Consider the following 13,730-nt stretch of genomic DNA (forward strand, 5'->3'; position numbering starts at 1 on the left):
TTTTTCAGGTACTCTGCCTACCAGATCTAATCCACTGAATCTATTTGTCACTTCCACTGTGTGATTGTAAGGGATATAATTTAGGTCATACCTGAATGGTCTATTGGTTTTCCCCACTTTCTTCAATTGAAATCTGAATTTGGCAATAAGGAGTTCATGATCTGAGCCAGTCAGCTCCCAGTGTTGTTTTTGCTGACTGTATAGAGCTTCTCCATCATTGGCTGCAAAGAATACAATCAGTCTGATTTTGACATTGACCATCTGGTTATGTCCATGTGTAGAGTCGTCTCTTGTGTTGTTTGAAGAGGGTGTTTGCTATGACCAGTGTGTTCTCTTGGAAAAACTCTATTAGCCTATGCCCTACTTCATTCTGTATTCCAATGTCAAATTAGCCTGTTGCTCCAGCTATTTCTTGACAAATTAGGGTGTGTGAGTGCAAAGTCACTTCATTCGTGTCCCACTCTGTCCAATCCTACATACTGTAGCCTTTCAGGCTCCTCTATCCATGGTATTCTCCAGGCAAGAATACTGGAGTGGATTGCCATGCCCTCCTCCAGGGGATGGATCTTCCTGACCCACATAGAGCCACCTGTGAAGCCACACAAATTAGGGGGGGTTATATGTATTTTCATTTTGTAATCTATAGCTCTGTACTACTGAGAGACTCTTAGTCCTGGAAGGATCTCTTTTGTATTGAAATGTTTCTGTGATGAGCTGTGAATGATACTGGGATTCTTGGCCTCTGGAGATGAGGAATTTGATCTGGTGCCAGTGATGAGGCTTGATTGCTCAGAGCTTTTTATACAATAAAGTTTTATTAAAGTATAAAAGAGACAGATAAAGCTTCTGACATAGAGATCAGAAGACTAAATTTTTAGCCTATAATTCTTTCTTCTCATATCATGAACCTTACAAATTCATCTAAAGGGCAATGTATAATCTTGTACTGAAATTCCATGACAAAAGTAATCAATATCTCATCTAAGATTTATTAATCACTACTGTTTCTGCAGGGCTTCCCTGCTGGCTCAGTGGCAAAGAATCCACCTGGCAGAGAGGAAGACACTGGAACCCACCAAAAAAAGATACCCCACATCAAAGGACAAAGGAGAAGCCACAGCAAAATGGTAGAAGGGAAACAATTATGATAAAATCAAATCCTATACCTGCTGGGTAGGTGACTCACAAACTGGAGAACGATAATACCAAGGAAGTACTCGCACTATAGTGAAGGTTTTAGGCCCCATCGACAGAGGAATGGGTAAAGATGTGGTATATATATACACATACACACAACGGAATATTACGCAGCCATTAAAAAGAATGAAGTAAGGCCATCTGCAGCAACATGGATGGACCTAGAGAGTGTCATATTGAGTGAAGTCAGACAGAGAAGGAGAAATATCATATGAAAACCCTTACATGTAGAGTCTAAAAAGAAATAATACAAATGAACTTATAAAACAAAAAGACTCACAAAGTTAGAAAACAAATTCATGGTTGCCAGGGGGAAGGGATTGTTAGGACTCTGGCAAGGTCATGTACACACTGCTATATTTAAAATGGGTAACCAACAAAAACCTAATGTGTAGAACACAGAACTCTGCTCAATGTTATGTGCTAGCCTGGATGGGCCTCAGAGGGGTTTGGGGGAGAATGGATATAGGCATATGTATGGCTGAGTCCCTTTACTGTTCACCTGAAACTATTACAACATTGCTAATCGACTATGAAGTCACTCAGTCATGTCAGATGCTTTGTGACCCCATGGACTACACAGGCCACCAGTTTCCTCTGTCCATGGAATTTTCTAGGCAAGAATACTGGTGTGGGTTGCCATTCCTTTCTCCAGGTTATTTTCCTGATCCAGGGATCAAACCCCAGTGTCCTGTATTGTTTATTGTCTATCTTTCCTTCTAGAATATAAGCTCAACAAAGGCATCAACTTTGTATTTTTCTTGTTCACTGTTCCCCTCCCAGAATTTAAAATAGTGACTGGTACACTGTACAATTTCAGTAAGCTTTTACTGGATGAAAACCCCTACCTTAATGTATGGGTACTATCCAACGGACTAAAATTTTACTGAGTACCTATGATGTGTCAAGCCCTGTGCTAGTAAAGCGCAGTGACAGAGTGGTTATCATCTGTGATTTTAGAGCTAACAATCACAGATAAAATTTCAGACAATTTTCTACTGAACAGGAATATTTTATTATTGATAAAATGTTATGTGATTACTTCATTAAGAGTCTACATAATTTAGTTCATTTATCAACACTTTATAACAAAAGTTTATCTTCAAAATGCTGTACTCTTACCCTAAGATCCCAAATATTTCACGAACTACTTCAATTACTTTTAAAACCATCCTTGTTCCTCCATCATGGATTAAGTGATGTCAGTAATAGTAGTAGACTGAATATATCCTAACTAGTCTCTACTTTCAAATTTCTCCCAGGCACTCTCCTTTGATACTTTTCCACACATTTTCTCTTTAATTAAAAAATATAGGTAATTTAATCTCATTTAAAAAAAAAAGTTGAGCACTTCTTCCCTATATATAATATGTTCATAGAGATAATCAGACCTTTTGAAGAATTACACACCAGTTCCCCTGATCATAGTAACTTTGCAGTATGCTGATATTACTCAAAATCCGACAGGCAGCTTCCAATTCTCCCTCACAAAACACATGGTAATAACGATGAAACACAGGACCTGGGTCACAGGATCCTAATGGACCAAATGGCTCAACACGCTTGTCCTTACCAGGAGTTCCCTTAAAGTGCCAGGGAACCAGTAAGTCTTGAGAATGAAAAGAAGTCCTGTTAGTATGAATAGGCAACTTGGAATTAGCAACATTCCTTGAATTACATCCTCCATCTTGAAAGTCATTTATGGAGGAGACAGAATGTGCTGAGTCTTGATTGCCTACATTAGGCAACTGCTTCACAAGCAACTCTTGCACTGATGTATCATTGCTGATTTCCTCTTTCCTGCCTTGGTTAGTTCTGTTTTCTCTAAGATACTTGGACTTCTTCTTATTATATTCTTGCTCCATAGCCCAAACATAGATGAGTGCCTTCCCACCAGGTCTTAGGAGTCGAACAAGTTCTTGGAGAGCTGCCACTCTACGCTCCTAGTGGAAAAAAAAAAACAAAAACAAAACCAAAACTGTATTATCGTTTATCAGCCAGAAAGAGATACAGGGAGCAAATTGGAAATATGATTGACTGGTGTTCTTTGGAAAGAATGATGCTAAAGCTGAAACTCCAGTACTTTGGCCACCTCATGCAAAGAGCTGACTCATTGGAAAAGACTCTGATGCTGGGAGGGATTGGGGGCAGGAGGAGAAGGGGACGACAAAGGATGAGATGGCTGGATGGCATCACCGACTCGATGGACATGAGTCTGAGTGAACTCCGGGAGATGGTGATGGACAGGGAGGCGTGCTGCGATTCATGGGGTCGCAAAGAGTTGGACACGACTGAGCAACTGAACTGAACTGAACAGGACTGTTTTCAATTAAGATGGACAGCACAGAAAATCAAACATACGACAAATCTTATATTAAAAAAAAAGAAGAAGAAGAAGAATTGTGTTCTGCAGTCAAGGAGGGTAAAAGGATAAACAGAAATTTCTTTTTCTTTCCAATAATAATACAGAGGCACAGAAGGTGTTCTGTTTTGTTTTGAATTCAGTTAAGGTGCCAATAACTCTAGCACAGAGGAATCTATGTTACTGCCTAGATCAGGAGAAAATGAGTAACACTCAAGAGTAATAAATTTTTTTTCCCTATAAAATATTAAGTTTGCTTATTTTAAAATTAGAAGCATAGTGACTAATTAAAACATCAGCATACCACTACTAGTTAAATACTTGAGTTTTGAAAAAAAAGAATATGAAAAGAAGAAAAATAGAATGGGAAGAACATGAAACTCAGATCTTGGGAATAAGAGAAAGAGCTGAGGAAGCAAGATGGGAAACAGAAATAGAGAAGAAGCTCAGAGGCTGAGAAGAGAGAACAAATCCTCAAGAGGCCTATGGCTGATCTCTTAAAGTCTCTTATAGCTCAAGTTCTACAACTCTGTGGATTTGAGAAAGACATTTAAAGATGAGTAAGACTCAGGCAGGAAAAAGGGAGAAATATGCAGCAGTAAAGCACAGTCACAACAGACCTCTGTTTAACAAAGCACAACTCCCATGTAACTCATCTCCATTCCACAGGCTTTCTTTAAAAACTGGGGTACACTTTATGACATGGAAAGAAAGGAAAAGCTGAAATGTAGTCCAAATCAGTAAAATCTATGAACATTTCCTGCCACTTAGTATTATCCCAGAGGTCTCTGAGACTGCTGCTGCTACTGCTGCTAAGTAGCTTCAGTCGTGTCTGACTCTGTGCGACCCCATAGACGGCAGCCCACCAGGCTTCCCCATCCCTGGGATTCTCCAGGCAAGAACATTGGAGTGGGTTGCCATTTCCCTCTCCAATGCATGAAAATAAAAAGTGAAAGTGAAGTTGCTCAGTCGTGTCCAACTCTTAGCGACCCCATGGACTGCAACCGACCAGGCTCCTCCATCCATGGATTCTCCAGGCAAGAGTACTTCTCCACTCTGAGACTACTTCAGTTCTTTTCATTCTTTTACTTTATTCTTCTCTCCAGCAATTATTTCCACTATTTTATCTTCCAGCTCAATGATGCGTTCTTCTGCTTCAGATATTCTGCTATTGATTCCTTTTAAAGTATTTTTAATTTCATTAAGTGTGTTGTTTGCCTCTGTGTGTTTATTCTTTAATCCTTCTATATCTTTGTTAATTGATTCTTACATTTTCTCCATTCTATTTTCAAGGTTTCTGATCATCTTTATTATCATTATTCTGAATTCTTTTTCAGGTAGTTTGCCTATTTCCTCTTCATTTATGGACTTCGGTGTTTCTAGTTTATTCCTTCATTTGTGCAGTATTTCTCTGCCTTTTCATCTTTTTTTTTTTTTTCAAACTTACTGTGTTTGAGGTCTCCTTTCCCCTAGCTTCAAGGTTGAATTCTTTCTTCCTTTTGGTTTCTGCCTTCCTAAGGCTGGTCCAGTGGTTTGTGTAAACTTCCTAAAGGGTGAGATTTGTGCTGAGTTTTTGGTTTTTTTTTTTTTTTTTCCTCTGATGGGGCAGGGCTGAGTGAGGTGGTAATCCTGTCTGCTGATGATTGGGTCTTATTTCTTGTTTGGATGAGACATCCTGCACAGGGTGCTACTGGTAGTTGGATGATGCTGGTTCTTGTATTCAAGTGGTTTCCTTTGTGGGAGTTCTCACTATTTGATACTCCCCAGGATTAGGCGTTCTCTGGTGGCCTAGGGTCTTGGAGTCAGTGCTCCCTCTCTAAAGGCTCAGGGCTTGATCTCTTGCCAGAAATAGAGATTCCACCGGTGATTTGTTATGGCATTCAGTTCAGTTCAGTCGCTCAGTCGTGTCCGACTCTTTGCCACCCCATAAATTGCAGCACGCCAGGCCTCCCTGTCCATCACCAACTCCCAGAGTTCACTCAGACTCAACATCCATCAGGTCAGTGATGCCATCCAGCCATCTCATCCTGGGTCGTCCCCTTCTCCTCCTGTCCCCAATCCCTCCCAGCTTCAGAGTCTTTTCCAATGAGTCAACCCTTCGCATGAGGTGGCCAAAGTACTGGAGTTTCAGCTTTAGCATCAGTCCTTCCAAAGAAATCCCAGGGCTGATCTCCTTCAGAATGGATTGGTTGGATCTCCTTGCAGTCCAAGGGACTCTCAAGAGTCTTCTCCAACATCACAGCTCAAAAGCATCAATTCTTCAGTGCTCAGCCTTCTTCACAGTCCAACTCTCACATCCATACGTGACCACTGGAAAAACCATACCCTTGACTAGACGGACCTTCACTGACAAAGTAATGTCTCTGCTTTTGAATATGCTATCTAGGTTGGTTGTAACTTTTCTTCCAAGGAGTAAGTGTCTTTTAATTTCATGGCTGAAGTCACCATCTGCAGTGATTCTGGAGCCAAATAAAAATAAAGTCTGACACTGTTTCCACTGTTTCCCCACCTATTTCCCATGAAGTGATGGGACTGGATGCCATGATCTTCGTTTTCTGAATGTTGAGCTTTAAGCCAACTTTTTCACTCTCCTCTTTCACTTTCATCAAGAGGCTTTTTAGTCCCTCTTCATTTTCTGCCATAAGGGTGGTGTCATCTGCATATCTGTGGTTATTGATATTTCTCCCAGCAATCTTGATTCCAGCTTGTGTTTCTTCCAGTCCAGCGGTTCTCATGATGTATTCTGCATATAAGTTAAATAAGCAGGGTGACAGTATACAGCCTTGACGTGCTCCTTTTGCTATTTGGAACCAGTCTGCTGTTCCATGTCCAGTTCTAACTGTTGCTTCCTGACCTGCATACAGATTTCTCAAGAGGCAGGGTAGGTGGTCTGGTATTCCCATTTCTTTCAGAATTTTCCACAGTTTATTGTGATCCACACAGTCAAAGGCTTTGGCATAGTCAATAAAGCAGAAATAGATGTTTTTCTGGAACTCTCTTGCTTTTTCGATGATCCAGTGGATGTTGGTAATTTGATGTCTGGTTCCTCTGCCTTTTCTAAAACCAGCTTGAACATCAGGAAGTTCACGGTTCACGTACTGCTGAAGCCTGGCTTGGAGAATTTTGAGCATTACTTTACTAGCAACGCAGTATTTGGACGCAATCTCAAAAACGACAGAATGATCTCTGTTCGTCTCCAAGACAAACCATTCAATATCACGGTAATCCGAGTCTATGCCCCAACCAGTAACGCTGAAGAAGCTGAAGTTGGAATGGTTCTATGAAGACTGACAAGACCTTTTAGAAGTAACACCCAGAAAAGATGTCCTTTTCACTATAGGGGACTGGAATGCAAAAGGGGGAAGTCAAGAAACACCTGGAGTAACAGGCAAATTTGGCCTTGGAATGCAGAATGAAGCAGGGCAAAGATTAATAGAGTTTTGCCAAGAAAATGCACTGGTCATAGCAAATACCCTCTTCCAACAACACAAGAGAAGACTCTACACATGGACATCACTAGATGGTCAATACCGAATTTAGATTGATTATAGTCTTTGCAGCCAAAGATGGAGAAGCTCTATACAGTCAACAAAAACAAGACTGGGAGCTGACTGTGGCTCAGATCATGAACTCCGTATTACCAAATTCAGACTTAAATTGAAGAAAGTAGGGAAAACTGCTAGACCATTCAGGTATGACCTAAATCAAATCCCTTATGATTATACAGTGGAAGTGAGAAATAGATTTAAGGGCCTAGATCTGATAGAGTGCCTGCTGAACTATGGGCAGAGGTCCATGACATTGTACAGGAGACAGGGATCAAGACCATCCCCATGGAAAAGAAATGCAAAAAAGCAAAATGGTTGTCTGGGGAGGCCTTACAAATAGCTGTGAAAAGAAGAGAGGTGAAAAGCAAAGGAGAAAAGGAAAGATATAAGCATCTGAATGCAGAGTTCCAAGGAATAGCAAGAAGAGATAAGAAAGCCTTCTTCAGCGATCAATGCAAAGAAATAGAGGAAAACAACAGAATGGGAAAGACTAGAGATCTCTTCAAGAAAATTAGAGATACCAAGGGAACATTTCATGCAAAGATGGGCTTGATAAAGGACAGAAATGGCATGGACTTAACAGAAGCAGAAGATATTAAGAAGAGGGGTGGCAAGAATACACAGAAGAACTGTACAAAAAAGATCTTCATGACCTGGATAATCATGATGGTGTGATCACTCATCTAGAGCCAGACATCCTGGAATGTGAAGTCAAGCGGGCCTTAGAAAGCATCACTACAAACAAAGCTAGTGGAGGTGATGGAATTCCAGCTGAGCTATTTCAAATCCTGAAAGATCATGCTGTGAAAGTGCTGCACTCAATATGCCAGCAAATTTGGAAAACTCAGCAGCGGCCATAGGACTGGAAAAGGTCAGTTATGGCATTAAAGGTAAAACAAATACCCAAACATAAGAAACCAAAGATGATCCACAGACAAGTGCAGTTACAAAATCAGGCAAAGAATAATTAAAATAATGGAATATACACATATATACCCAGAAGCAAACTCAAAACAGTCCAACAAAAATAAAGTACAATAGACTGACCCTGTAAACAAAGGAAACCAAAAATGATATCCACCAGTTAAGAACAAAATTAACTGAAGCACAAACTAGAAAACAAAACTAAAGCAAGATGTCAACTGGGGAATAAAGCAACGAAAACAAAACAAACAAATATGGTGAGAAAAAGAAAGGAAAGAAAGAAAAGAATAGAAACGCAAAGTTAAATAGAGGTAAACAAAGATTTATATATATTAAAGATTAACTGCAAAGGGAAAAGGGCAAGAAAAGGATGGGAAAAGGACAGGAAAAGGATAGGAAAAGTAAACAAAGGAATAAATGTAGAAAAAATAATAATAGGTTTAAAAATCTTTTAAGTTAAAATTATGTAAGAGAGAAAAAAAAAGGAAAACTCTACAGAAGTTGAAAAGGCCAATGTAGAGGGAGAGGTTTATTATAATAGCAATACAGTGTGTGATTTTAAAAAACTCAAAAGCTTAATTAGATCTCACAGTGCTAATAAAACTGACAACTACAACACAGGGGACAAAAAGGAAAAGTGGAAAAACATCCAAAATAAACTACAGAACAAGTCAAAGTATAAGAATAATAAATGTTTTTCTTGAGTCTCTGTTGTTAGCATCCTTTCCCTCACTGGGAGTCACAGTCCACCTCGCCTCTCTAGGATGCCCTCCAACACTGTGCTGGTCTCTGGACCTGTTATGGGGACAGCTCAGACTCTAATCTGGTCCTATTCCTGTGTGGTCTTGCCTCCAATGTCCACAGCTATCAGAACGAGTACATTTTCTTCTGTGGGAGCTCTCAATGTCCTTTTATATATTCCATAAATGCAGAGTCTGCCTAGTTGATCATGTGGATTTAATCTACAGCCAGTATAGCTGTGGGAAGGTTTTGGGTCTTCCTCCACACTGCCCCTGGGTTTCAATTGTGGTTTTATTTCCACCTCTGCATGTGGGTCATCCACTGGGGTTTGCTCCTGAGGCTTCCCTAAAGGACTTGGGTTTACCCCTGTGAGGGCCAGGTGTGGAGGTGGGGCAGCTGCTTGGGTTGCAGGGGTTCTGGCAGCACCAGGTACCAGCTAGGGCAGCAGGAAATATAGTGCTCTAGAAGGGTAGGGCAACCAGTACTGGCCAATACGGTCCAGTATTCTAGCCTGGAGAACCCCCTCCCTGACAGAGAAGCCTGGCAGGCCACAATCCACAGGGTTGCAAAGAGTTGGACAAAACCAAAGAGAACCCATGTGCATAGGTGCAAGTCTTTTTTGCCTGTGGCAGCTCTGCCCTAGTGAGGGTTAAGCGTGAAGGTGGCATGGCTGCTTGGGTCGAGGGGACCCTGATGGCACCAAGTGTGCAAGGACACAGACTGCCTCAGCTGCAGGAGTTACAGCCCTATCAGAGTCTTTTTTCAAGCCTCTAGTAGTTGGCAATCAGAAGGCCTCTTTGGCTAGTCTTTCTCCATAGCTCCACCCCTTCAGGCACTTAAGAGGGCTCCCTTGCCTGGGGTCCTTCTCTATTGTTTGGTGCATCAGGCACATAGACAGGCCCCCCAGCTGGGATCCTGCTCTGTAGATTGGGGTGTCAGGCACTTAAAGGGGCACCCTGGGTGGGGTCCTATTCTGTTGTTCTGCGTGTCAGGTGCTTGATGGGCCAGCCTCTCTATTGTTCAGCTACCAATGGTGGGGTATGGGGAGAGAGAGGCTACGGTGACTGATCCACTATACATGACTCAGCAGTATCGTCTTGCTTCCATGGCTGCCTGACTTTCCTCCACAGGCATGTCCCACCACTATCTCCTCCCTCATGTCCCTTTGGTCCGTCTCTACACAGTCAACAGCAGTCCTTGCCCTGGGATTGCTCCAGAACCCTTACACTCCAGCTCACAGCTGCTGCGGCTTTTAGGGGACCTATGTCCCTGTCTGGGGCACACGTGACTGCAGCAAGGACTGTCTGATTCTCATTCCATTTAGGCTGTCACAGATCAGCTGCTTCACTCTCAGCCTTAAATGCTGGACCTAGCAATTGCCCTGATGTGGGGATTGGACCCCTGCTTCAGTTCCCCTAACTGCTGAGGGCAGATCCAGTTCTACTAACAGTCCTGTTTTCCCCCTAGTTCCTTCATCCTACAGAGTTCTGCATGGTTCTATATATTCTTTTCTGGTATTCAGGTACTCTGCCCACTCTCAGCTGGTGTTCTGCAAGCACTTCTGTGTCTGAAGGCGCACTCCTGATGTATCTGTGGAGAGAGATGTACTCCATGTCCAACTACTCCTCCGCCATCTTGTTCCTGCTTCCTGCCACTTAGTTATAAGTCTTTAGAGCAAGAAAGATAATACTTACTACTGTAGCAAAATGGTGAATAACAGCAATGGAAATGCAAGCATCACAAGATCCACTGCGGATTGGTACTGCCAAAGCATCACAGACAAAGGCCTGATATTGCCTCTCTCTACAAATGTCCACAAGATTTTGGCTATGATCACAGCCAATCTGTAAGAGATAAAGAATTTCAAACATCTTGTTTAAATGCCATAAAGTTATTAGACAGATTTCATATTCATTGTGAAAGGGTCTAAGACTATGATATTATCAGTTCTTACAGCCAGTACAAAATCATTTACATAATTTACAAGGCAGCATTTATTATCTTAACAGATATTAGAATTCAAATTAGTGAATGGAAATGAATGACTAGAATAAAAATAACACTGGTGGAAACAAGAAGTTCTAATTGGCATCTAATTTATCACCATTCAGAATCTTGAATTTTTTTTAATATTTTATTTTTTATCTTATTTTATTTGCCACGCCACATGGCATGTGGATCTTAGTTCCCTGACCAGGGATCAAACCTGTGTCCCCTGCAGTGGAAGCATGGAGTCTTAACCACTGACTGCCAGGGAAGTCCAATATCACACATTTTAAAATGGAAATTATGACATAAATAAAGACATTCAGTCTTTTGAGGGGGGAGCTACAAATAATAGGTTCAAAGTATCTCTTATTAGGATATAAACTATTTAGTAAAGATCCAGATGTCATGAGGATGGCTTATTTTTTCCTGCTTCTTTATACTTTTCAAGATGTATGACTTGCACCATCATATAATAAAATCACCCTAAATAAAGTTAAATAACTTATTTCCTTTTTCAAAGCTATTGATTCTTGTTCTGCTAAATATGTATATCTCAAGAAAGCTAGGCACCAAAGAATTGGTGCTTTTGAACTGTGGTGTTGAAGGAGATTCTTGAGAGGACTTAGACTGCAAGGAGATCAAACTGGTCAATCCTAAAAGAAATCTATCCTGCATATTCATTGGAAGGAGTGATACTGACACAGAAACCCAATACCATGGCCACCTGATGTGAAGAACTGACTCATTAAAAGACCTTGATGCTGGGAAAGATTGAATGCAGGAGGAGAAGGAGACGACAGAGGATGAGATGGTTAGATAGCATCACTGATGGACATGAGTTTGAGCAAGTTCCGGGAATTGGTGATGGACAGGGAGGCCTGGCGTGCTGCAGTCCACGGGATTGCAAAGAGTCGGACACAACTGAGTGATTGAACTAAACTGAACTGACAAGAATACAGTGTTGCATTTGAAATTTGTACAATGCAATTGAATTAAATTTTTTAGTATAGCCAAACCATTCTATGGCAATGAAAACAGTGAAGGCAGCTAACAGCATCCTTTAATCTCCCCAAGCAGGTGAGGCCTAACATACCTTATGGATATGTCCGGTTCTGTGGCAAGTATTTGTGGGTTAGGACTCTTGTCTTTTCTCTAGTTTTGCTATTGTTTTGTACACAGCTTTGCTGTTCTAAAGATACCATATATAGACGGAGTGACAGAGACAGAGAAAGACAAGAAAGAGAAAGAGAGAAAGTGCATGCATGCACATCCAATGTGCATATATAAACTAGGGAAGGAATTGGAGGTTAAAGTTAAATCACTAATGATTATCTCCAGATATTTCTTCTTAACCCAATCTCTACAACAGAGAGGAGATATATAAAAATAGATTTCATCTAACAGAAGTAGCCACATCAAGTTTGTATTTACTCATTGGAATTTTTGATGTGGTAAGTTTTGATGAATGCTGAAGGATCAGTATTCCCTCAATTCATCTGAGAATAAAGATGTGAATCTTTTCATCAAAACAATTCTTTCTGAGTAAAGTCACACTGCCATGTCAGTCATGCTTAATATGAATTTGCTCAATTTCTAATTAACATTCAATAGCTTCAGTATTCCAGCCCACAGCTGCATTAATACCTGAGGTATAATAAAAGGTAACAAGCTAGAAGTAAAATATAGTAATGTCATTTTGATTACATTTTAAGATGGAAAAGAACTAAGAGTCCTTTAGTAACAACAGTGGCACAATTCCTAATTAACTGCTCTTGTTACCTGTGTAAGATATATAATTGGCCTTGTTGTTGTTCAGTGGCCAAGTCATGTCTGACTCTGTGACCCCATGGACTATAGCACACCAGGCTTTTATGTCCCTCATCTTGATATGTAGTTAGCAAGATAGTTTTTCTGACTTATTTGTTAAGCTACTGGAAACCTAAAAGTTTCCAATCTCTGAAAGGATCAGGTAGAGAGAAAAGGCAAATGTTTCAATTTTGTTTTATTGTTCTTGTTCAGCTAGTCAGTTGTGTCTAACTCTTTGTGACCCCATGGACTGCAGCACACCAGGCTTCCCTGTCCTTCACTATCTTCCTGAGTTTGCTCAAATTCATGTCCATTGAGTCAGTGATGCCATCCAACCATCTCATCTTCGGTTGCCTCCTTCTCCTCCTGCCCTCAATTTTTTCCAGCATCAGGGTCTTTTCCAATGAGTCAGCACTTTGCATCAGGTGGCGAAAATATTGGAGCTTCAGCATTGATCCTTCCAGTGGAAAAGAATCCCAAAGAACACAAGAAGAAGCCACAATGAGACAGTAGGAAGAGTGCATCTGCAACACAATCAAATCCCATTCCTACTGGATGGGCGACCCACAAACTGAAAATACATCACAGAGTTTCTCCCACAGGACTGAGAGTTCTGAGCCCCAGGTAAGGCTACCCAGTCTGCAAGCTGGTATCAGGAGGAGGCCCCAGAGCATTTGGCTTTGAAGGCCAGCAGGGTTTGAGTGCAGGAATTTCAGAGGACTAGGGGAAACAGAAACTCCAGTTTGGAGGGGGCACACAAGGTTTCATGCATACCAAGACCCAGGAACTTGGTGAGTTCACAGGAGCCTATGCTAGACATACATGTTGGTCTTGGAGGGTATCCTGCAGGGGCAAGTGTGTGTATGTAGGGGTAGGGAGGGCTCTGGCTCATTGCAGGGATAAAAACCCTGGTGGCAGAAGTACCAGCTCACTGGTGTGAGCTCTCCTGGAGACAACAAAACCTGGCCCCACTCAACAGCCTCTGGCTCCAGGGCTGGGATGCCTCAGGCCCAATAACCAACAGGGAGGGAACACAGACCCACCCATCAGCAGACAAGTTGCCAAAAGTTTTCTTGAGCCCACAACTACCGCTTAAACACATCTTTTGACACAGCCCTGCCCAGCTAAAGAACAAGACCCAGCTCCACCAATGGGCAGGTACC

The 13,730-nt window shown here is 41.4% G+C and overlaps 1 protein-coding gene across 1 annotated transcript in view; it reads right to left on the reverse strand.

The window, feature by feature from the left end:
* Window positions 1-969: 969 nt before the first annotated feature.
* The window catches only part of ALKBH8 (alkB homolog 8, tRNA methyltransferase), a 137,204-nt gene continuing 124,443 nt past the window's right edge, over window positions 970-13,730 (reverse strand). The window contains exons 11-12 of the mRNA XM_069554941.1: window positions 10,467-10,616; window positions 970-3,140 (exon numbers count right to left, since the gene is read on the reverse strand). Of these exons, the coding sequence (XP_069411042.1) occupies window positions 2,583-3,140; window positions 10,467-10,616 (708 nt within the window). The 3' untranslated portion in view covers window positions 970-2,582. The remainder of the gene's footprint in view (window positions 3,141-10,466; window positions 10,617-13,730) is intronic.

The sequence above is a fragment of the Ovis canadensis genome, chromosome 15 (genome assembly GCF_042477335.2).
Source record: "Ovis canadensis isolate MfBH-ARS-UI-01 breed Bighorn chromosome 15, ARS-UI_OviCan_v2, whole genome shotgun sequence".
Lineage (NCBI taxonomy): Eukaryota > Metazoa > Chordata > Mammalia > Artiodactyla > Bovidae > Ovis > Ovis canadensis.